This window comes from Nycticebus coucang, chromosome 10 (assembly GCF_027406575.1).
Source record: "Nycticebus coucang isolate mNycCou1 chromosome 10, mNycCou1.pri, whole genome shotgun sequence".
In the NCBI taxonomy this organism is placed as follows: domain Eukaryota; kingdom Metazoa; phylum Chordata; class Mammalia; order Primates; family Lorisidae; genus Nycticebus; species Nycticebus coucang.
Genome location: NC_069789.1, coordinates 106,274,787 through 106,299,297, shown reverse-complemented (window position 1 = coordinate 106,299,297; position 24,511 = coordinate 106,274,787). Strand labels below are relative to the sequence as shown.

The 24,511-nt window shown below is 50.7% G+C and overlaps 1 protein-coding gene across 3 annotated transcripts in view; it reads left to right on the top strand.

Annotated features, from left to right (window-relative positions):
- The window catches only part of ATP8B2 (ATPase phospholipid transporting 8B2), a 29,672-nt gene extending 10,286 nt beyond the window's left edge, over nt 1-19,386 (top strand). For 2 of the 3 annotated variants that reach the window (XM_053604501.1, XM_053604498.1), the window contains 17 exons: nt 1,421-1,617; nt 7,382-7,590; nt 8,352-8,395; nt 8,664-8,829; nt 8,994-9,182; nt 9,339-9,454; nt 9,922-10,086; nt 10,169-10,280; nt 10,420-10,525; nt 10,654-10,798; nt 10,968-11,151; nt 11,598-11,821; nt 12,653-12,736; nt 13,038-13,283; nt 13,429-13,567; nt 16,464-16,594; nt 17,078-19,386. In XM_053604501.1, the coding sequence (XP_053460476.1) occupies nt 1,421-1,617; nt 7,382-7,590; nt 8,352-8,395; nt 8,664-8,829; nt 8,994-9,182; nt 9,339-9,454; nt 9,922-10,086; nt 10,169-10,280; nt 10,420-10,525; nt 10,654-10,798; nt 10,968-11,151; nt 11,598-11,821; nt 12,653-12,736; nt 13,038-13,283; nt 13,429-13,567; nt 16,464-16,594; nt 17,078-17,356 (2,736 nt within the window). In that variant the 3' untranslated portion in view covers nt 17,357-19,386. The remainder of the gene's footprint in view (nt 1-1,420; nt 1,618-7,381; nt 7,591-8,351; nt 8,396-8,663; nt 8,830-8,993; nt 9,183-9,338; nt 9,455-9,921; nt 10,087-10,168; nt 10,281-10,419; nt 10,526-10,653; nt 10,799-10,967; nt 11,152-11,597; nt 11,822-12,652; nt 12,737-13,037; nt 13,284-13,428; nt 13,568-16,463; nt 16,595-17,077) is intronic. The other variant, XM_053604500.1, reaches the window with a different exon arrangement.
- The last annotated feature ends 5,125 nt before the right edge of the window (nt 19,387-24,511 follow it).

Genomic DNA, 24,511 nt, shown 5'->3' with positions numbered 1-24,511 from the left:
CTCAGCCTCCCGAATAGCTGCACTACAGGTGCCCGCCACAATGCCCAGCTATTTTTTTGTTGCAGTTTGTCCAGGGCCAGGTTTGAAACTGCCACCCTTGGTATGTGGGGCCAGCGTCCTACTCACTGAGCCACAGGCATCGCCCCCAGAACTTTCTTATGATCCTTCTTCAAAGACTCCAAGGTTTATAGGATTTTTGACTAATCAAGAAATCTACATTTATGAAAATACTGTTTCCCTAGTTTTTTTTTTTTTTTGTAGAGACAGAGTCTCACTTTATGGCCCACAGTAGAGTACCATGGCCTCACACAGCTCACAGCAACCTCCAACTCCTGGGCTTAAGCGATTCTCTTGCCTCAGCACCCAAGTAGCTGGGACTACAGGCTCCCGCCACAACGCCCAGCTATTTTTTTTTTTTTTTGGTTGCAGTTTGGCAGGGGCTGGGCTTGAACCCGCCACCCTCGGCATATGGGGCCAGCGCCTTACTGACTGAGCCACAGGCGCCGCCCTGTTTCCCTAGTTTTAAAAAATGGCAGTCTGGGCGGCGCCTGTGGCTCAAGGAGTAGGGCACCGGTCCCATATGCCGGAGGTGGCTGGTTCAAACCCAGCCCCGGCCAAAAACCACACACACACAAAAAAATGGCAGTCCATGTGAGATAATGAACATTACAGTAACTTTGCATTTTTTAAGCAAAACGAGTAATTTACAAGTATTTTTGTATTTTAAAAAGCAGCTCTGGGCAGCACCTGTGGCTCAAGGAGTAGGGCGCTGGTCCCATATGCTGGAGGTGGTGAGTTCAAACCCAGCCCTGGCCAAAAAAAAAAATAAATAAAAAGCAGCTCACCCCACTCTTGCTACCTTTTTTTTTTTTTTTTGAGATGAGTATTATTTTGTTATTCTCAGTATAGTGCCTTGGCATCATAGCTCACATTATCCTCAAAACTCCTGGGCTCAAATGATTCTCTTGCCTTAGTCTCCTAAGTACCTGAGACTATAGGCGCACACCATAATGCGCGGCTATTTTAAGAGACTGCATCTTGCTCTCGTTCAGGCTGGTCTCAAACCTATGAGCTCAGGCAATCTATCCGCCTGGGCCTCTCAGAGTGCTAGGATTACAGGTGTGAGCCACCGCCCCCGGCCCCACTCTCACTACTTTTGAGGACTCCTGAAGGTTCTAGGCTGCTACATTGGGAGCTAACCAACTATTTCAGCTTCCGTATTGCACAGGGGATGGGATAATGTTAGGAGAGAAGTCCACATGATTGGTGACAGACTAGAACCTGTCATGATTCTGAGCCATTTCCGGTAGAGCATGCTGCCAGTTTAAAGATAGCTGAGCTTTTGTGAGCTTAGGGTGTAAGTGGTGACTTGCAGGCTTTGTAAGCATCAGCCAATACTCTGCTGCTCATTTCTCCCCAGATTTTTGGATTCCTGGTCTGCATGGGGGTGATCCTGGCCATTGGCAATGCCATCTGGGAGCATGAGGTTGGGACACGCTTCCAGGTCTACTTGCCCTGGGATGAGGCAGTGGACAGTGCCTTTTTCTCTGGCTTCCTCTCCTTCTGGTCCTACATCATCATCCTCAACACCGTTGTGCCCATTTCACTGTATGTCAGGTATGTGCTTTCTTTGCCCCAGGGTCTCTCCAGGGAGCCCAGTGGGTCCCTTGGAAAACTTTTCTAATAATGATGAGATTTTTGAAAGGGATCTTGAAAGGCAGCGCGGGTAGGGTGCCGGCCCCACATACCGAGGGTGGTGTGTTCAAGCCCAGCCCCTGCCAAACTGCAACAAAAAAAATAGCCCGGTGTTGTGGCAGACACCTGTAGTCCCAGCTACTAGGGAGGCTGAGGCAAGAGAATCGCCTAAGCCCAGGAGTTGGAGGTTGCTGTGAGCTGTGTGACACCACGGCACTCTACCGAGGGCGATAAAGTGAGACTCTGTCTCTACAAAAAAAAAAAAAAAGAAAAGGATCTTGAAGTCTACTTCTTCCTCTACTGTGAGCATTTTATGTTATCTGTTTATCTTTGTGTGCAGAACCAACTTTTTACCATAGTTTCCTGGAACTTGGGCTAGATAAGAGCAAAAACCATGTTGACAGGGGCCAGGCACAGAGGCTCTTGCCTGTAATCCTAGCACTCCGGGAGGCCCAGGCGGGTGGATTGCCTGAGCTTACAGGTTTGAGACCAGTGAGCAAGAATGAGACCCCACCTTTAAAAATAGCTGGGTGCTGTGGCGGGCACCTGTAGTCCCAGCTACTTGGGAGGCTGAGGCAAGAGAATCACTTGAGCTTAAGAGTTTGAGGTTGTTGTGAGCTACGACGTCATGGCACTCTACTGAGGGTGACAAAGTTTCACCTTGTCTCAAAAAAAAAGCAAAACCGTGTTGATTTATTCAGCACATATTTACTACATGCCTATCATGTGCATACAAGTGTGCCAGGTGCTGTAGCACATACAAGGGAAGAGATCCCTTTAGGGACTTAAGTCTGATAAAAGAAGAAAAATCTAAACATGTTGTAAAACGAAATAGGATGACTTCTACTTAGAGTCTTCTCTGTGAAGCTAGGGGACACAGAGGTGTGTGAGGTGGCCTCTGCCTTTAGAGGCAGCAGTTAGGTTGGGTAGGGGAGATCTGAACATGTTAGGCTGAGACGCCACAGGGAGACCCAAAGTGCAGGAGGTCTGGAAGAGTGTTGTTCCCTGTGCAGTTAATCAGGCAGGACATCTCTGAAGAGGTGGCGTTTGCTCTGGGTGTTGGGTGGTGATGGGGATAGGTGAAGATGGAGCTACAAAGGAGAGGTGGAGAAGAGGGCTGGAAAGGAAGCCATGGAGATAGGAATCTGGGACTATCTTATGAACAGTTTGGGCAGGACGTGGGGCGGTGAGTAAGGAGCTGAGAGTAGGAGCACAGAAAACTGGAGGCTTTTACTCTCTATGTGTAGACTCTGTACTGAGTAAACCAATAAGGGTTTTTTTCTTTTTTTTGGTTTTTTTTTGGCCGGGGCTGGGTTTGAACCCGCCACCTCCGGCATATGGGACCGGCGCCCTACTCCTTGAGCCACAGGCGCCACCCACCAATAAGGGTTTTTAAAAAACATGACAGAGGGTGGCGCCTGTGGCTCAAGGAGTAGGGCGCCGGTCCCATATGCCGGAGGTGGCAGGTTCAAACCCAGCCCCGGCCAAAAACCAAAAAAAAAAAAAAAAAAAACATGACAGAGGGCGGCGCCTGTGGCTCAGTGAGTAGGGCGCCGGCCCCATATGCCGAGGGTGGCGGGTTCAAACTCAGCCCTGGCCAAACTGCAACAAAAAAAAATAGCCGGGCGTTGTGGCGGGCGCCTGTAGTCCCAGCTGCTCGGGAGGCTGAGGCAAGAGAATCGCTCTAAGCCCAAGAGTTAGAGGTTGCTGTGAGCCGTGTGACGTCATGGCACTCTACCGAGGGTGGTACAGTGAGGCTCTGTCTCTACAAAAAAAAAAAAAAAAAAAAAAAAAATGACAGAATTCATTCTAAAAAAAAAAGAAAAAAAATCCAAAGAGGGTGGCGCCTGTGGCTCAGTGAGTAGTGCGCCGGCCCCATATACCGATGGTGGTGGGTTCAAACCCAGCCCCGGCCAAACCGCAACAAAAAAATAGCTGGGCGTTGTGGCGGGCGCCTGTAGTCCCAGCTGCTCGGGAGGCTGAGGCAAGAGAATCTCACGTAAGCCCAAGAGCTGGAGGTTGCTGTGAGCCGTGTGACGCCACGGCACTCTACCAAGGGCAGTAAAGTGAGACTCTGTCTCTACAAAAAAAAAAAAAAAAATCCAAAGAATGCATTAGGAAGTGTGTGCAGCCTGAATATGATCAAGGAGACATCATGTGGGACGTTTGACATAAAGAGACTCTTTTTTTTTTTTTTTTTTTTGTAGAGACAGAGTCTCACTTTATCGCCCTTGGTGGAGTGCTGTGGCATCACACAGCTCACAGCAACCTCCAACTCCTGGGCTTAAGCGATTCTCTTGCCTCAGCCTCCCGAGTAGCTGGGACTACAGGCGCCCGCCACAACGCCCGGCTTTTTTTTTTTTTTTTTGTAGAGACAGAGTCTCACTTTATGGCCCTGGGTAGAGTGCTGTGGCATCATACAGCTCACAGCAACCTCCAACTCCTGGACCTAAGCGATTCTCTTGCCTCAGTCTCCCGAGTAGCTGGGACTACAGACGCCCGCCACAACGCCCGGCTATTTTTTTTTGGTTGCAATTCAGCCATGGCCGGGTTTGAACCCGCCACCCTCGGTATATGGGGCCACCGCCTTACCGACTGAGCCACAGGCGCCGCCAACATAAAGAGACTCTTAACAGGGACTGGGCTGTGAAGAATAAAGGGGAGGAGGGAGGAAGAGAGTGAAGGAAGAATGGCCAAGAGAAAGAAACTTTAGCACTCTGGGAGGCCAAGGTAGGTGGATTGACCCCATCTCTAAAAGAAAAAAAAAAAAAAACATAGCTGGGCGTTGTGCCAGGTGCATGTAGTCCCAGCTACTTGGGAGGCTGAGGTAAGAGGATCACTCAAGCTCATGAGTTTGAGGTTACTGTGAGCTAGGATGCCACAGCACTCTACCAAGGGTGACAGAGTGAGACTGTCTCAAAAAAAAAAAGTGAAATAAAACTTTCTTACTGCCTTGCTCTTAAGATAAAGGGATGAAAAAAATCTGTGATTTTATGGAAGTGGTCAGAACTGTCCCTATCTTCTATCTTTCGTTCACATAGATTCCCCAAATAGTCCTTAACTCTCCTCACCAGCCCCCAAACCATAGTGCTTGTGATAATGAGTACAACATGAAGTGTTCTGTGCCAAGAGAGTCCAGTCTGGGCTTTTCTGGAGCATGAAGAGTTGTTGGAAGGTTCTTGGTATAGGCCTACCCACTTCACTCACTGGCCATGTGACCTCAGGCAAATCCACAATCACTCAGGGCCTCACATATTTTCAGTTTTTTCATGTAAAATAGGAACAATAATACCTGTTTCACCTTCTTTGTAGGGATGTCTTGATAAAAGATACTGGATTAAGGCTGGGTGCGGTGACTCATACCTATAATCCCAGCACTCTGGGAGGCTGAGGCAGGAGGATCACTTGAGTCCAAGAGGAGACCAGCCTGAGCAACATAGCGAAACCCCATCTCTACAAAAAATAAAAGAATTAGGTGGGCATGGTGGTACACCTGTAGTTCTAGTTACTGAAGAGGCTAAAGCAGTAGGATTGGCTAAGCCCAGGAGTTTGAGGTTGCAGCGAGCTATGTTCAAGTCACTGCATTTCACTCCAACCTGGTTGATGGCCTGAGACTTTATCTATAGAAAAAAAAATTTTTTTTAAATAAAAAGATAGGGGCAGCACCTGTGGCTCAGTGAGTAGAGTGCCAGCCCCATCTGCCAGAGGTGGCAGGTTCAAACCTAGCCCCAGGCCAAAAACTGCAAAAAAAAAATAAAATAAAATAAAAAGATAGGCTCGGCGCCTGTAGCTCAAGTTGCTAAGGTGCCAGCCACATAAACCAGAGGTGGTGGGTTCAAATCCAGCCCAGGCCTGCCAAACAACAATGACAACTACAACCAAAAAAATAGCCAGGCCTTGTGGTGGGAGCCTGTAGTCCCAGCTACATGGGAGGCTGAGGCAAGAGAATCACTTAAGCCCAGGAGTTGGAAGTTGCTGTGAACTCTGATGCCATGGCACTCTACCCGGGGCGACAGCTTGAGGCCCTGTCTCAAAAAAAAAAAAAAAGATAATGGAGGCTGGCACGGTGGCTCATGCCTGTAATCCTAGCACTCTGGGAAGCTGAGGTGGGTAGACTGCTTGAGCACACGAGTTCAAGACCAGCATGAGCAAAAATCGAGACCCTGTCTCTACTAAAAATAGACAAAACTGAGGCAAGAGGATTGCTTGAGCCCTAGAGTTAGAGGTTGCTTTGAGCTATAATGCCACAGCACTCTACCCAGGGCAACAGCTGGAGACTCTTTCTCAAAAAAAAAAAAAAAAAAAGATGTCAGCGCCTGTGGCTCAGTGAGCAGGGTGCCGGCCCCATATACCAAGGGTGGCGGGTTCAAACCCGGCCCCGACCAAATTGCGACAAAAAAATAGCCGGGCATTGTGGCAGGTGCCTGTAGTCCCAGCTACTTGGGAGGCTGAGGCAGGAGAATCGCCTAAGCCCAGGAGTTGGAGGTTGCTGTGAGCTGTGTGACGCCATGGCACTCTACCGAGGGCGATAAAGTGAAACTCTGTCTCTACAAAAAAAAAAAAAGATAATGGATTGGAAAATATATTTTAAGAATTAAATTACAAATACGGTGTGGTGGCATGTTTGTCATTATCTTTACAATTCAGTTCTGCATTACTGTGTATATTTTTTCTTTTTTTGTTTTCCCATCTTTGGGCTTTACTGTTTGTTTTGTATCTAAGTTCATTTAAAGCCCCTAGTAGCAGCCCAAGACAATTTTCTGAGTCTTACCATGTTACAGTGTGTATGTGTTGGGGAGGGGACTGGTGAGCTGCATGCAGAAAAGGCTGTGAAGACATTTCCAGCTATCTCATTTTTTACTTGCTAATGAGGTCTTGATAGAAGCCTCAGGGAGGTTGGGAGCAGAGTTCCAGATAATGGTCCTGTTGCTTGGCTGTATTGGACCTCAACTTGGGGCCCTTTCTGGGAACGCTAACAGCCTATATCCCAAAGGTGATGACTGGCAAAGAGGAGGGGATGAGCAGTCCTAGAGGTGTTAAAAGTGCTGTGCAAATTGCTGTCATGGCCCAGTTCTCGAGGCTCCTCTCCTCGAGTGGGGACCTCAGCTCTGCCTCTCGTTCCTTCTGAAACCTGCAGAGTCAGGGCTGTGGAGCAGGCACTGGGAGAAGGTGTGCTCCGCCTGTGCCAGGGTAGGGAGGAGGGGGCTTCAAGCCCTCTCTCTCTCCCCATCTTCCTTCCCCAGGGTGGCCCCTCTGTGAGGTGGCATCTGTGTCACTGTGGCATGCACAGCACCCTCATTATTTCTCTCTCTCTCTTTCTCTCCCTTCCCTCTTGCACTTTTGTTTTTCTCTGCATGGTTTCTGTATTATTAGTCCTGAGGTAAGAACTGGTTGAGTGCCCTGTCTGCAGTCTGTCTTCCTCCTCTACCTGTGCTATCTGTCCTGCCTGCCCAGGCCCTTTGCACCTTTTTTGTCTGAAGAGTGTTGGGGTTGGGAGCTCCTCTGCCAGCTATATATGGCTGGTTCCATGTCCAGGCTTCCTTGCCCTTCCCACCCAGGTTCCCTTGCCCAGGTGTCTTCTCCATTCTCGTCCTTCCCTAGGCAGAGGGCCTGCAGCGAAGGCCCATGTGGGTGGGGTGCCTCCTCCCCTTCCCAACCCCAGCCTCACCTCCTGTCCCCTGTGCAGTGTGGAGGTCATCCGTCTGGGCCACAGCTACTTCATCAACTGGGACAGGAAGATGTTCTGTGCAAAGAAGAGGACGCCTGCAGAGGCCCGCACCACCACCCTGAGTGAGGAACTAGGCCAGGTGGAATACATCTTCTCCGACAAGACGGGCACCCTCACCCAGAACATCATGGTCTTCAACAAATGTTCCATTAATGGCCACAGCTATGGTATGTGGCACCACCAGGGCCTGGAGCTTGTGCCTCACCTGAGAGGATGGTGGAATTCAGGCTCCCATGGCTACGTGGGCACTGAGTTTTTCTTCCTTCTTAGCTAGGTCTGAGGGGCTGTTCTGTATCCTGTGTCAGGTTGCGGATACTGACTGAGTTCCTTCCCTTCGTCCTCCCCTAATGCCCTCCCCATGGTCTCAGCGCCAGGCCACAGGGAGCTATTTGAAGCGAAGCCTCTGGGCATCTTGGCCAGCCAGGTGGGACCTTGGCCACTCCGGTGGAGTGCTAGACTCTTCCCCATGTTCCTGCTCAGGGCCCTTGTGAGTCTCTGGGATGTGGCCATGGTCATCCCAGTGTAGTCACACAGCGGTGTCCTATGGCTGAGCTACTTTGATGGCCTGGGGTCGGGTGGGGTAGGGGAGTATAGGGTTGACTTCTGTGCAAAGTGTGAGCACTCCTTGCAACTGCTTTCTGCACTAACATGCACCTTATAGCCAGTGTGTGAGGGTTTGTTGCATAGCCCTAAAGGGTACAAGGAGGCCTGGGAGGCCTGTGTGGGGATGACTAGAATTGGGACTGCCCTGAGGGGCAAAGTTGCTATGGGAGTGGCGATGGGTGGTATGCGTGGCCAGAGTCCTGTACTCAGTGACTAGGGCTGAGGCCCAGGTGCCTGTGGAGCTTCTGCATTGGAGGTGTCTCTCCCTTGCTCTGGAGATCTCCAGCTCTGACATTGCCTCTTCTTCTGTCCTGGTTGTGTATAGGAGATGTGTTCGATGTCCTAGGACACAAAGCTGAATTGGGAGAGGTAAGATCTCCTTAATTCTATGTGCTACTGAAACAGGTGCCTGTTCAGTAATGGTTGGTGTAGTCAGGTATAGTGTAGGCAGGAAGCAAGCTGCTTGGAGAAATGGGTGTTTAAAGGAAGAATTGGGGACAAAAGTGGGAATTTTGAGGTCCACCGTGGACAGAATCTTGAGCTTTCCTACCAAGAGTTAGGAAAGCAGTGACAGCCTCTGCCCTGAGATGCAGCCTAGCAACTCAACCTTTCCTAAGATCCTTCTCACTTGTTCCAGAGGCCCGAACCTGTCGACTTCTCCTTCAATCCTCTGGCCGACAAGAAGTTCCTATTTTGGGACCCCAGCCTCTTGGAGGCTGTCAAGATGGGGGACCCCCACACCCATGAGTTCTTCCGCCTCCTTTCCCTTTGTCACACTGTCATGTCAGAAGAAAAGAATGAAGGTGGGCTGAGGAACTGGCTCTGTCTTGCCCTGACCTGACTGGTGCCCTTGAACACTGCTCTGCTCTGCTCGGCAGTGCAGCTGGGCTGGGGCTTTCCGGGTGGAACAGGTGGATGAGGGGGTGGCCACTTAAACCACTCATACTCTTCCTTCCTCCTCACCCAGGAGAACTGTACTATAAAGCTCAGTCCCCAGATGAGGGGGCCCTGGTCACGGCAGCCAGGAACTTCGGTTTTGTATTCCGCTCTCGTACTCCCAAAACAATCACTGTCTATGAGATGGGCACAGCCATCACCTACCAGCTGCTGGCCATCTTGGACTTCAACAACATCCGCAAGCGGATGTCAGTCATAGGTAAGGCCAGGTCTAGGGTGCCAAGGGATTTGGGTAGCCCACAGATTTGGAATGGGCAAGGTGTGCTGGGGGGGGGGGCTCTGTGGACCTGTTTAGGTTGGAGATCTTTGCCTGCCTGAATTTTCCTGGTACTTTCTCCCCCTGCCCCATCACTAGTGCGGAATCCAGAGGGGAAGATCCGACTCTACTGCAAAGGGGCTGACACTATCCTGCTCGACAGGCTCCACCACTCCACCCAAGAGCTGCTCAATACTACCACGGACCACCTTAATGTGGGTGTTAGGGGGCTTGGGGCTCTGCTGCTGTCAGTGCTATGGGGAGGGACTGGGAAGTGGGACTTTTTTCTTTTGTTTTACTATGTAAATAGTTTAAATTTAGGGGATACAGTGCAGTTGCGTTACAAGGATACACTGTATAGAGATGAAGTCTGGGCTTCAGTGTGAGCACCAGCTGAGTAGTGTGTGTTGCACCCCTTAGGCGAGTCCCTCCCTCCCACTCGTGCAGTGTGGCGTTTAGATTTACACATGCACAGTGAATAATCGCTGCAGTCAGGCAAATTGACACACCAAGGCTCTCACATATCTCACATAGTTACCACTTTGTGTGTAGTAGAAGCACCTAAACTCTGCTCCCTTAGTAAATTTCCAGTATGTAGTACAATGTTAAGAATTGTTGTCCTTGTGTTGCACATTAGCTGCCCAGAGTTATGCAGGTGTGACTCTCCTGCCTGTTCCTCCAGGAGTATGCGGGGGAAGGGCTGAGGACCCTGGTTCTGGCCTACAAGGATCTGGATGAAGAATACTATGAGGAGTGGGCTGGAAGGCGCCTCCAGGCCAGCCTGGCCCAGGACAGCCGGGAGGACAGACTGGCCAGCATCTATGAGGAGGTGGAGAGCAACATGATGGTATGGGCTGTAGGACGGGCGAAGGGTGGGCACTATGCCTATGCCAATGACTCTTGTGCCAAGGACCTTGTGGTATTTTCAGCTGCTGGGTGCAACAGCCATTGAGGACAAGCTTCAGCAAGGGGTTCCAGAGACCATTGCCCTCCTGACATTGGCCAACATCAAGATTTGGGTGCTAACTGGAGACAAACAAGGTGAGGCCCAATAGGACAGTGGAAATTGCTTTTGGACAGTAGCCTGCTAGACCCTTGCATGGATCTGAGGACATCAAGCAGGAGAGTGTGCTGACCTTGTTGGGTGCCTATCCGTAGCTCCTGCGTTCTCTCTTGGTAGAGACGGCTGTGAACATTGGCTATTCCTGCAAGATGCTGACAGATGACATGACAGAGGTGTTCATAGTCACTGGCCATACCGTCCTAGAGGTGCGCGAGGAGCTCAGGTAACCAGGAGGCCCAGGGGAGGCAGATGCTCCTGGCCTGGAGAAGGGGGTTCTGGGCCGTGTTTAGGCTAGAGTCCCTAGACCCCACTGCCGTCCTGGAAGACACCACTTCCTGCCCACTTTCACAGAAAGGCCCGGGAGAAGATGATGGACGCCTCTCGCACTGTGGGCAATGGCTTCACCTACCAAGAGAGACTTTCTTCTGCCAAGCTCACATCTGTCCTGGAGGCTGTCTCTGGGGAGTACGCCCTGGTAATCAATGGCCACAGCCTGGTGAGCAGCAGCATCTTTACTATAGTGGTATCTTTTGCGGGAGCACTTATCTATCACTTACGACTTTTATTCTTATTTCCCCTGATTTCAGAGGGGCAGTTGGAGAAGCTGAAACTCTCAGCTATCTCCTGAGAAGACTATAGCTTTCTCGGGTCTCTCTGTGTTCTAGGCCCATGCTTTGGAGGCAGACATGGAGCTGGAGTTTTTGGAAACAGCATGTGCCTGCAAAGCTGTCATCTGCTGCCGGGTGACCCCCTTGCAGAAGGCACAGGTGGTAGAACTGGTTAAGAAGTACAAGAAAGCTGTGACACTTGCCATTGGAGATGGAGCCAATGATGTCAGCATGATCAAAAGTGAGTGTGGGGCCAGGCACAGTGGCTCATGCCTGTAGTCCTAGCACTCTGGGAGGCCAAGGCTGGTGGATCGCTTAAGCTCAGGAGTTCAAGACCAGCCCGAGCAAGAGTAAGACCCCCATCTCTAAAAATAGGCATTGTGACAGGCACCTGTAGTCCCAGCTACTCGGGAGGCTGAGGCAAGAAAATCACTTGAGCCCAAGAATTTGAAGTTGCTATGAGCTATGATGCCACAGCACTCTGCCCAGGGTAACAGAGTGAGACTCTCTCAAAAAAAAAAAAAAAAAAGTGAGTGTGGATGATGCAGGTGTGTAGACTGGTTGGCCGGGTAGGGAGGGGCCCACTGAGGTCTCTGGACCAGGGAAGAGTGACTGGAGGGGGTTGTAACTTGGTAGAATGTAAAGTGTGTGACTCTCTTCACCTTCTTGTCACCTCTGTCTCTGCAGCAGCTCACATTGGTGTGGGCATCAGTGGGCAGGAAGGGATCCAGGCTGTCCTGGCCTCCGACTACTCGTTCTCCCAATTCAAGTTCCTGCAGCGCCTCCTGCTGGTGCATGGGCGGTGGTCCTACCTGCGCATGTGCAAGTTCCTCTGCTATTTCTTCTACAAGAACTTTGCTTTCACCATGGTACACTTCTGGTTTGGCTTCTTCTGCGGCTTCTCCGCCCAGGTAGTAAGCATGCCCAGTCCACTGTGGTGCACATGGGTAAACTCTTGAAAGGTAGAGGTTGCATCTGTCCAGTTCATCATTCAGTCCCCCAGAACCTGGCTGTCATCTGGTATACACATTTTTTTTTTTTTTTTTTGAAAGAGTCTCACTATGTCACCCTTGGTAGAGTGCTGTGATGTCACAGCTCACAGCAACCTCAAACTCTGGGGCTTAAGTGATTCTCTTGCCTCAGCCTCCCAAGTAGCTGGAACTACAGGCGTCTGCCACAATACCTGGCTATTTTTTGGTTGTAGTTGTCGTTGTTTAGTAGGCCTTGGCTGGGTTTGAACCAGTGTAGTTCCAGTGTATGTGGCTGCACCCTAGCCACTGAGCTACAGGCGCCAAGTCATTTTTTTTTTTTTTTTATTAATTGATTTATTTTTGAAACAGAGTTTCACTACGTTGCTTTTGGTAGAGTGCTGTGGCATCACAGCTCACAGCAACCTCAAACTCTTGGACTTAAGTGATTCTCTTTTCTAAGCCTCCCAAGTAGTTGGGACTACAGGCACTTACCACAGTGCCCAGGTATTTTTAGAGACAGGGTCTCACTCTTGCTCAGGCTGGTCTCAAATCCATGAGCTCAGGCAATCTACCCACCTTGGCCTTCCAAGTGCTGAGATTACAGGCATTAGCCACTGCACCTGGCTGGTACACACATTTAAAGAATGCTTTTTGAGCAGAGAGGGAACTTGAGAACATTTCACAGGGCTACCTGTACATGACATCAGCTGTCTTCCTGTGTTTGTTCGAAGGAAGGTTGCATACTCTTCTCTCACCCCTTTTCTCTTCTAGACTGTCTATGACCAGTATTTCATTACACTGTATAACATCGTGTACACCTCCCTACCAGTCCTGGCTATGGGAGTCTTTGATCAGGTATGGGGGAGTTTTATTATTAAGCAGGATTGAGGGTAAGGAGTCCCACTGAAATATTGAAGTCATACTTGTGCCCACTGCCTGTGGTCACTGGGAAGGCAATTCCTTTAGCTGGGGAGTGGGTGGCTAGTTCCCCTCCGCTGCAGGTGAACAGGGATTGGGTGTACCTGCCTGAGTTAGGTTGGTTCTAGCTGCCAAAGACTTTGGAAAGGAGGACGTGGGGCAGAGTCTGCCCTTGGTCATCCTGAGTTAAATGGCAACTTCTGAGGCCTCCTATATCATTATGGCCCTCGCCTCACAGGACGTCCCAGAGCAGCGGAGCATGGAGTACCCTAAGCTGTATGAGCCAGGCCAGCTGAACCTTCTCTTCAACAAGCGGGAGTTCTTCATCTGCATTGCCCAAGGCATCTATACATCCGTGCTCATGTTCTTCATCCCCTATGGGGTATTTGCCGAGGCCACCCGAGATGATGGCACCCAGCTGGCTGACTACCAGTCGTTTGCAGTCACTGTGGCCACGTCCCTGGTCATTGTGGTTAGCGTACAGGTATGAGGCTGTCCAGGAACTTTTCCCTGCTCTAGAAGAAATGAGCCTCCTGTCCCAAGGGCTCCCCTGGGTTCCCCATTTCTTCTGGGAGAGAGAACAGGGTTTTTGGTGGGTGGCTTTGCCTGACTACACCTACTTTTGGCAGATTGGGCTGGACACAGGCTACTGGACGGCCATCAACCACTTCTTCATCTGGGGCAGCCTGGCAGTCTACTTTGCCATCCTCTTTGCCATGCACAGCAATGGACTCTTTGACATGTTTCCGAACCAGTTCCGGTTTGTAGGTGAGGCCCTGTGGCTTCCCGCTGAATCGATGGGGAATTGAGACTGTTCTGGGACTGGCAGGGTGGTCAGCCGGTCTGCACGTCATGAGCATTTGTTTATCCAGCACTCCTGATGTGCACTGTGTTCAGTGTGGTGCTGTGGAGATGTCAAGGTGTTTTTGACCCAGGCCCTGCCCCCAAAGAGCTTCCGTATCCACGAAAGTGAAGAATGGCCCTGCCAGGCCATGAGAGGCCGAAGGTCTGAGGGCGTCAGGTTTTGTCAGGCTTTGTGGTCAGTAGCATCACACTAGTGGGGTGGCCGTGGATGGTTCTTGAAAGGGGGTTTCTGTGAGTGCAGCCATGACAGGGAGCCAGCTCCAGTTTGGAGAGTGAGAGGTATTTCTGGAGATGCTCCTGCTGGGGTGGGGGTGTGTGTGTGTGAGAGCCCCCAATGAGCAACAGGAAGAGAGATTGGGAAAGTTGTGTATTCAAGATGTTGGAAGGCGAGGCTGTCAGGGTTGCGTTTGACTTTCCAGGAGTCTTTTAGAGGAAGAGGTGGCAATCAAAAGATTGCTTTAGAAAGATGAAGCTAGCAGTGAGGGGCAGTGAGGAAGCTACTATCGTGACCAAGTGTGAGGCTGCTCAGGAATAGTGTCAGGGTGGCCATGATGGGTAGCAAAGAAGGGCTAGTTGGGAGGTGTGAAGTAAGAAGAACTTACAGGTCTTTCTATTTGCTTCAGATGTGTTTGTTCGTTCATGGGCATCAGCACCTTCTATGGGTCCCTGTTACTCTGGTAGGGATGCAGCAGTTATGCAGCAGTTACCAGAGCAGGCAACATACATGTCCCCTGGGTCTTATGTATGGGAGAGACAGATGATTTGCAAGTAAACAGGTATAATGTCTGGAACTAATAAGTCCTGTAAGAAACATCAAGCAAGGCCGGGTGCAGTGGCTCATGCCTGTAATCCTAGCTTTCTGGGAAGCCAAGGTGGGCTTCGAGTTTGAGCTTGAGCTCAAGTTTGAGCCTTGAACTCGAGTTTGAGACTAACCTGAACAAGAACAAGAGCCCATCTCTATTAAAGATAGAAAAATTAGCCAGGCTTCATGGCGGGCCAGAGGATTGTTCGAACTCAGAAGTTTGAGGTTGCTGTGAGCCCCTACAGCACTCTAGTCTGGGCAATAGAGTGAGACACTGTCTCAAAAAAAAGAAAAAGAAAGAAACATCAAGGAGGTTAAAGAGTGATAAGCATAGTCAGCAAAGACCGAGAGATCTGAAAAAGGAGCAAGCCACTGGGCTCTGTGGGAACTATGGGTACTAACGACCCGGGCAGAGGAAGCAGCAATACAAAGGCCTTCCTGGGCCCTGGGAGGAGGTCATCTGCAGCACTGGGCAGCGAGCACAGGAGGGGGAGTTGGAGGGCAGGGTGCATGTGTGCAGGAGGGATGACAGTTGGCCCAGACCATGTAAGTCCTTATAGGTGAGAGTAAGAATTTTGAATTTTAATTTAAACGTGATATGGAGCCATTGGAGGTTTTGAAGCAAGGGTTTGAGCTGACTTAATGTTTTTATTTTTTATTTATTTATTTATTTATATTTGCAGTTTTGGCTGGGGCTGGGCTTGAACCCTCCACCCCCTGGTATATGGGGCCGGCACCCTAATTTGAGCCACAGGTGCCACCCTGACTTAAAGGTTTTTTTTGTTGTTGTTTGTTTGTTTTGTTTTTGGCCAGGGCTGGGTTTGAACCCGTCACCTCTGGCATATGGGGTCGGCACCCTACTCCTTTGAGCCACAGGTGCTGCCCTTAAAGTTTTTATTTTTATTTATTTATTTTTAGAGACAGAGTCTTACTTTGTTGCCCTCGGTAGAGTGCTGTGGCGTCACACAGCTCACAGCAACCTCCAACTCCTGGGCCCAGGTGATTCTCTTGCCTCAGCCTCCCAAGGAGCTGGGACTACAGGCGCCCACCACAATGCCCGGCTATTTTTTGTTGCAGTTTGGCTGGGGCTGGGTTTGAACCCACCTCCCTCTGTTATGGGGCCGGCGCCCTACCCACTGAGCCACAGGTGCCACCCCTGACTTAATGTTTTTAAAGGGTCATTCTTACTGCTTTGTGGATAATGAAGTATGAGGGCAGGGGTGCCCATGGGAGACCTGCTGTAGGCTATAGCAGTAACCAGCTGAGCATGACGTGACTTGGAGTAGAGTGAAAGGTAGTCGGTCGGATTCCAGAGGCAATTTAAAGATGAAGCTAACAGATTGCATGTGTGGTCTGAGGAGGAGAGAGATTGATAAATCAAGATTACTTGTGGGGCTTGGTGCCTGTAGTATAGTGGTTATAGTACCAGCCACATACATCGAGGCTGGTGGGTTTGAACCCAGCCCAAGCCAGCTAAGCAATGACAACTGCAACAAAAAAATAGCTGGGCATTATGGCTGGTGCCTGTAGTCCCAGCTACTTAGGAGGCTGAGGCAAGAGAATTGCTTAAGCCCAAGAGTTGGAGGTTGCTGTGAGCTGTGATGCCACGGCACTCTACCAAGGGTGATACACTGAGGCTCTGTAATAATAAAGGTTCCAGCCAGAAAAAATCGAAAAAAAACAACACAATTTCTTGGGGGCCTTTTAGTCAGAGTGACATGGGCTGGACTTGGAGCGGAGGAAACATAGTCTACTTTTGACCATGTTATACTTGAGATGCCTGTCAGATGTTGACAGAGCTCAAAGGTGGCAGCTAAAGCAGCAGGTCTGGAGTTTGGGGGGAGTGTTCGAAACTAAATTTGTAGACAGGCATTTGGGGATTAAGCAGGGAGAGAGGGAAGCCACCAGAGCTGACTTAAGGACAAGCCCACGGGGCGTCAGGGCTGGCCTTCTGTCTGCCCGTGACTCTTAAAGCCATCAGCTTCTCCCCACCCCCAGGGAATGCCCAGAACACCCTGGCCCAGCCTACAGTGTGGCTGACCATCGTACTCACCACGGTTGTCTGCATCATGCCCGTGGTCGCCTTTCGGTTTCTCAGGCTCCACCTGACGCCAGATCTCTCTGACACGGTAAGAAGCCACCTGTCTACTTGGGGTGGGAGGAAAGGGCAGGAAAAGGCTCTGGGTGAAAACAGTGTGGCTGTGTCTGGTCTGTGTGTTGGTGGTAGTCATCTCCTCCTTGTGTGGCTGAGGAAGAGAAAGAAAATCAAGATTGCTTGTTGCAGCTTGGAGCATGTAGCTCAATGGTTAGGGCACTGGCCACATAAACCGGGGCTGGCAGGTTCAAACCCAGCCCAGGCCTGCTAAACAACAATGACAACTACAACAAAAAAATGGCCAGGTGATGTGGTAGACACCTGTAGTCCTAGTTACTTGGAAGGTTGAGGCAAGAGAACTGCTTAAGCCTAACAGTTTGAGGTTGCTGTGAGCTCTGACGCCACAGCACTCAACCAAGAGCAACATAGTGAGACTCTGTCTGGAAAAAAAAAAAAAGATAGTTTATGCGGTTTGATGCCACCATGCTAACAGAAGGTCTGACCTGCCTCTCTCCAGGTCCGCTATAGCCAGCTGGTGAGGAAAAAGCAGAAAGCCCAGCATCGCTGCTTACGGCGGGTGGGCCGCACAGGCTCCCGGCGCTCGGGGTATGCCTTCTCCCATCAGGAGGGCTTCGGGGAGCTCATCATGTCGGGGAAGAACATGCGTCTCAGCTCCCTGGCACTGTCCAGCTTCTCCGCCCGCCCTAGCTCCAGCTGGATCGAGAGCCTGCGCAGGAAGAAGAGTGATGGCGCCAGTAGCCCTAGCAGTGTGGCCGACAAGCCCCTCAAGGGGTAAAGGCTGAGACCAGTTGCCTGTGCTGCTGACCAAAGCATGCAGGGCTGCTGGTTGCTGAGGGAATGGTCTTGGAACTGCTGGTCCTTGCCTTTTGCCTCCTGTCTTCCTGGTAGACACTGTCCTGCAGTTTCCACGAGGAGCGGCTCAGGGTCTTGCTACCAGCTGGGGAGGTGGAGAGAGCAGGCCCAGAGGCAGAGCGGGGGCTGGGCACCAGGAACCAGCTCCAGAGGGGGATCAGATGTGGAACCAAAAATAAGAAACTGTGAGATTGGGTCTGCCCTGTCCTGCCTGAGAGTCCACAGGGAGACAATAATCTCCGTATTTTTTTATTCCTAATCCCCAGAGGGGCCCTAGCCCCCCTGTTCCTGAATTACACAAGAATGTATCATGCCGGGAAGCCAGAGACCTGCTGGGGCCCCTGGGCTCCTCACGTTGTGTGTGTCTCTCCTTGGTTTGTGTTGTGTCCAGTTTGATTTTGTCTCTTTTTTTTTTTTTTTTTTTTTTTTTGAGACAGAGCCTCAAGCTACTGCCCTGGGTAGAGTGCCGTGGCGTCACAGCTCACAGCAACCTCAAACTCCTGGGCTTAAGCGATTCTCTTGCCTCAGCCTCCCTAGTAGCCGGGACTACAGGCACCTGCCACGACGCCCGGCTGTTTTTTGGTTGTAGTTGTCGTTGTTTGGTGGGCCCAGGCTGGATTCGAACCTGCCAGCTCTGGTGTATGTAGCTGGTGCCTTAGCCGCTTGAGCTACAGGTGCCACCTTGATTTTGTCTCTTATTTGGCAAGTGGAGGAGGCCTTTATGTGACTTTCATGTTGTGGTTTGTGTCTTAACTCTCCTGGGAAGAGGAGGCTGGCAACACAGGGACACCCTGGCCTGGGTGGAGATCAAGTGGTTTGGGAGGAGCCACCTCCCTTGGGTGTCCTTCCAGGGCTGGTGCCCTCTTGGGACACAGGGGCTGACGTCTGGTCAGAAGAGGGTGTCAGGGGAGTGTGAAGGATGGTTTGGTCCTGTCTCCTTCCTCACCTTGAGAGTAAAATGCTACCCTCTGCCCCCAACACTCATCCATATCAATTCCTAGATTTCATAAGTCCCACTGGTATTGGGCCGGACCCTAGGAAAGGAGCCCTGTCATTCTTAGTGAGCTAAAACTGGGTATGAAATTTGATCCTGTAAACAAAAGTTTTTCTCATTTTAAATTTAGTCCCAAGTTCATTAGCAGACTCTCCCCTTTGCCCAGCACCTTCTGGTGCTTTCTTGCACCTATACCCCAAGAACCTGAGGTGGCTGCAATGGGGAGCTGCTCCCTCCTCCCCTCCAGGCCCAGCATCTGGGCTGGTGGTGGTGAAAGAGGAGGAGGAGGAAGGTGAGGCTAGGCCAGAGACTGCCTACTCAGTGCCTGGCCTGTTCTGGACAGGGCTCAGTGGGAGGCTCAGCACAGCCTGTCCCTTTTCTCCACCCTCCACACCTCTGAAGCTATTCCCTACATTAGGCATTTTCCAGTTAGTTGCTGCCTGATCAGCCTTGAGAAGAATCTTTTCCTCTTCTTTGGTAGTTGGGGTGGGGGGCACTTCAGGAGCAGTGTGGACCTGGGAATGGGGTATGGCGACTCTATGTGCTCCATGTGGAAGCCCCAGAGAGCTGGAGGGATGCAGTGAGGCGGGAGTGGGGCTGTGGAGGAGGGGAAATACTGGCAGGGAAATCCCTTTGGCCACACAGTTTACAAACCTAGTATTGTCTGTCTGTGTGTCTCTCAAGGTGAGAGTCTGATTTTTATACCAAAGAGGAAATGATTTTTTTTTTCGTATTTGGTTTGTCTATATTATATAAATATATATATATATACAGTTATATATATATTATTTTTTGGTTCTCTCTCGTTTTATAGGGAGGGAGGAAAGTACCAAGTTGCATTGAGCTGTAATTAAGGAACATTCTGTATAATTTATGACACATTTCTATACTTGCAAAAATTATATCATTTTATGGATATATAAGAGAAAAATGCATTTTTATAAAATTTCAATTTCTGAGAAGTGTGTAATTTGTCTCCTTTCTGATGTTTAACCCAGATTGGTAGTAAAAGTAAAGACAGACAGAAACTGTCTCTTAATGTAATTGAGTAGGTGGCTCTGGGCCGAGGTGGGCAGGTACCTCATCTATTTGCAACCTCCCAGGATCTGAGTGACTTTCAACTGGCAGGTGGGGTGTGGGTGGTCCTGAAAGGCAGATCATGGGACTTCGTGTTCAGCTGACGGTGAGGTGCTTAAAATCTGAAACCCTTTGCTTTTCCAAACACAGGTCACCTCTCATCCCTAATACATGCCAGATGGGTGAGTGTGTGTAGGGCAAGTACCAGGTAAATATTCTGAGGTTTTATCTATTCACCTCCCTGCTTCTCCTATGCCTTTTTTGATGGCACCAGCCTCATAGCCTCACATCTTTCTAGCTTTTCAAATGAATAGTAAGGAGCCTACATATTACAGACCCAAGATGGCAGGAACTTAAGGTGAGCAGATAAAAGTGAGCTTTCCTCCAGGGATGGAAGAGTAGGGTGATCCCAGGGCCCCAGGAGAGCTAGGCCAGAGTGAGTGCTGGCCTGCAGATGAAGAAGTCCAGCCCCTGTCCACAGCCAGCATTCACAGCGTCCAGCCAAACCCCAAGCTGGTTTCCACCTGACCCAACAATCTGTCATGGAACAGTCCTTCCTTCTCAAAAGCATAAAGTTCCAGGTAGATGCTAAGCTTAGAGGGATGATGAGAGATGAGATTAGTTTCCCTTTGAAGGAGAAAGAGGGCAGGGCAGGGATGGTGCCACAGACCCTGGGAAATACCCTGCTCCCTGCCTCCACACCAGCCTTTCCCCAGGCTCAGTGGCATCTGACCTCACTCCTGCCACGCCAGGACACAGAAGCAGGCCTTGAGCCCTCGAGTCTGGTTTGGCCCCCAACTCGTCCCCACCATCATTCAGGTGACTAAAAGCTGACAGGTTGCTACCCTCCTGACGATAGTCCTCACTACTGCCTGCATCTCCTGCCCTACACAAAGGTCTCAGGAGACAGATAAATCACAGCACTTCTTCCCTGGGGCTCTTCTCACCCAGGGCCGGATTATATATGGCTGAGGGCGTCACCCTTGTTCCTTCCTCTCCTGCTCAGACCCCCCATTTTCTTCCCTCCCTCCTTCCCTGAACTGCCCGAGGACTTGGCGCTCGTTTTATTGTCTCCTGGTCCCTGTCCCACCGTCACCCTGGTGCCTTCCCTGACCGTGTGGATGCCAGGTCTGCCTGGCGGTCCTTTAGTCTTGTTCTCTCCCCTGACCTCAGCGTCAGGCTACGGTGAGCTGAGGAATTTGGGAGGACAACAGAGGAGCCCCAGCTCACAGGCTCTCATCACTGCCAGTGGCACTAGCAGGCAGTGCTGCAGGTCTCTCACCGCCTTCCTTCTCCCACCTCCTCCTGACTGTTCCCAATTTTCACCCCTTTCCTCAGCCCCTTCCCACCACCTCCCACCTTCCCCTCAGCAGATGGTTCTACCTCGTATTTCACAAGGGAAAATAACTTCTTCAGCTTTCCCTTACAAACGTCACTGAACCAGACACAGTGCCCTTCCTCCCTGCCCACCACCTGGTGGAGCTGGGCCTTGAGGACCCTGTTGTCCCGGGTTCTGGCCCCTTCCTGCCTCCTACCTTGGCACCTCCCATTCCCCTCTATCACTCTCCCTTTATCTCACCTTCGTTCTTCTCTCTATCCATTCTTGCCTTCACCAAATAAGTATGTTGAGTTCTTTTCTCAGCCATTGCCACCTCCCAGCCATCAACTATGCTGTGCTCTGTGTCATCGGCTAAATATCTCAGAGGAGCCTCCTCATCCTTCCCTCTCCACTCCCTGCAACCTGGCTTCTCTTGCACCAACCACTGCAATGCTGTCACTAAAATCACCCTTGACCTTCATGTTGGCCAAGTCCTGCGGACATTTTCCAGGTATGATCTTGCAATCGTGGGTTTATTTCTTTTTTTTAGAGACAGAGTCTCACCTCGTCCTCCTCAGTAGAGTGCTATGGCGTCACAGCTCACAGCAACCTCCAACTCCTGGGGATAAGTGATTCTCTTGCCTCAGCCTCGCAAGTAGCTGGGACTACAGGAGCCCACCACAATGCCCAGCTATTTTTTTGTTGTAGTTTGGCTAGGGCCGGGTTCGAACCCGCCACCCTTGGTATATGGGGCCAGCACCCTACTCACTGAGCCACAGGCACCACCCAGTTTTTTTTTTTTTTTTGTAGAGACAGAGTCTCACTGTACCGCCCTCGGGTAGAGTGCCGTGGTGTCACACGGCTCACCGCAACTTCTGACTCATGGGCTCATGCGATTCTCTTGCCTCAGCCTCCCAAGCAGCTGGGACTACAGGCGCCCACCACAACGCCCGGCTATTTTTTTTTGTTGTTGTTGCAGTTTGGCCGGGGCTGGGTTTGAACCCTCCACCCTCGGCATATGGGGCTGGCGCCCTACTCACTGAGCCACAGGCGCCGCCCAGCCACCCAGTTTTTTTGTCTTTCTTTTTGAGACAGAGTCTTACTCTGTTGCCCTAGAGTGCCATAGCGTCATAGCTCACAGCAATCTCACACTCTGGGCTTAAGTGATCCTCTTGCCTCAGCCTGCCAAGTAGCTGGGAATACAGGCACCTTCCACAATGCCTGGCTAATTTTTCTAATTTTAGTCTCACTCTTGGTCAGACTGGTCTAGAACTCTGCCTCAGCCTTCCAGTGTGCTGGCATCACAGGGTGAGCCACCATTCCTGTCCTCTTTCTTTTTTTTTTGGAGACAGTCGCACTATGTCACCCTGGGTAGAGTACTGTGGTGTCACAGCTCATAGCAACCTCAGGGCAGCGCCTGTGGCTCAAAGGAGTAGGGCGCCAGCCCGATATACCAGAGGTGGTGGGTTCAAACTTGGCCCCAGCCAAAAACTGCAAAACAAAAACAAACAAACAAAAATCCCTAAAACTCGGGTGGCGCCTGTGGCTCAGTCGGTAAGGCGCCGGCCCCATATACCGAGGGTGGCGGGTTCAATCCTGGCCCCGGCTGAACTGCAACCAAAAAATAGCCGGGCGTTGTGGCGGGCGCCTGTAGTCCCAGCTACTTGGGAGGCTGAGGCAAGAGAATCGCTCAAGCCCAGGAGTTGGAGGTTGCTGTGAGCTGTGTGATACCATGTCACTCTACCGAGGGCCATAAAGTGAGACTCTGTCTCTACAAAAAAAAAAATCCCTAAAACTCTAGAGCTTAAGTGATTCTTCTCCTCCTTCAGCCTCCCCAGTAGCTGGGACAGTAGGCACCTGCCACAATGCCCGGCTATTTTTTTGTTGTAGTTGTTGTTGTTTGGCAGGCCCGGGCTGGGTTTGAACCCACCAGCCCTGGTGTTTATGGCCAGCACTCTAGCTGCTGAGCTACAGGTGCTGAGCCCGACTCCTGGCCTCTTACTTATAATCTTTTACTCCTTTGACTTGGTTGGCCTCCTTCTCCTTGAACCTCTGCCCTCTGTTGTCTACTTTACACCTTCTGTTGGACTCATGGCTGCCTCTTCAGCTGCCCCTTCTGTTTCCCTGTCTCCTCCTTGGAGATCCTTTCTCTCCCCCAGGGCTCTATCTCTGGCTCTCAGCTCTTCTAGTCTGTGCAGGGTTCTTGAATGCCCCCTTACAACCCACAGGAGGTTTTTTTAGTTTTTATTTTTATTTATTTATTTATTTATTTATTTAGATACAGAGTCTGACTCTGTCACCCTCAGTAGAGTGCATGGTGTCACAGCTCACAGGGCTTAGGCGATTCTCTTGCCTCAGCTTCCCGAGTAGCTGAGACTACAGGCGCCTGCCACAACACCCGGCTATTTTTTGTTGTGGTTTGGCTGAGGCTGGGTTTGAACCCACTACCCTTGATATATGGGGCTGGCGCCCTACAGGTGCCACCTGTTTTTGTTTTTATTTTGTCTTGTTTTGTGACAGAGTCTTGCTCTGGGCTAGAGTGTAGTGGTGTCACTACAGCTCACAGCAGCCTAAACTGGGCTCAAACGATTTTAATTTTTGAAAATTTTTGAGACAGGGGTCTCACTCTGTTCTTCAGCCAGGTCTTGAAATCCTGGCCTCAAGTGATCTCCTCCCTCAGCCTCCCAAAATCCTGGGATTACAGGTGTGACTCACATTTGGGGAGGGGGGATGTTCATTTGTTTCGTTTGTATGGGTTTCTTTGAGACAGAGTCTCACTTTGTCCCCCTGGGTTGAGTGCTGTGGCGTCATATCTTACAGCAACTTCAAATTCCTGGGCTCCAGGGTGGCGCCTGTGGCTCAAGGAGTAGGGCGCCAGCCCCATATACCAGGGTCAGTGGGTTCAAGCCTGGCCCTGGCCAAAACTGCAAATAAATAAATAAATAAAAATTCCTGGGATCCTGGGCGGCACCTGTGGCTCAGTTGGTGGGGCGCCGGCCCCATATACCGAGGGTGGTGGGTTCAAACCCAGCCCCGGCTGAACTGCAACCAAAAAATAGACGGGCGTTGTGGCGGGCGCCTGTAGTCCCAGCTGCTCAGGAGGCTGAGGCAAGAGAATCGCTTAGGCCAGCCCAGGAGTTGGAGGTTGCTGTGAGCTGGGTGAGGCCACGGCACTCTACCGAGGGCCATAAAGTGAGACTCTGTCTCTACAAAAAAAAAAAAAAAAAAAAAAATCCTGGGATCCAGAGATCCTCTTGTCTCAGCCTCCCAAGTAGCTGGGACTACAGTCATCCGCCATAATGCCCAGCTATTTTTTTTTTTTTGTAGAGACAGAATCTCACTTTATTGCCCTTAGTAGAGTGCCATGGTGTCACACAGCTCACAGCAACCTCCAACTCCTGGGCTTAGGTGATTCTCTTGCCTCAGCCTCCCAAGTAACTGGGACTACAGGTGCCTGCCACAACACCTGGCTATTTTTTTGTTGCAATTTGGGGGATGCCCCTGTGGTTCAGTGAGTAGGGCGCCGGCCCCATATACCCAGGGTGGTGGGTTCGAACCAGGCTCCTGGCCAAACTGCAAGAAAAAATAGGTGGGCATTGTGGTGTGTGCCTGTAGTCCCAGCTACTCGAGAGGCTGAGGCAAGAGAATCACATAAGCCCCAGAGCTGGACATCACGGCACTCTACTGAG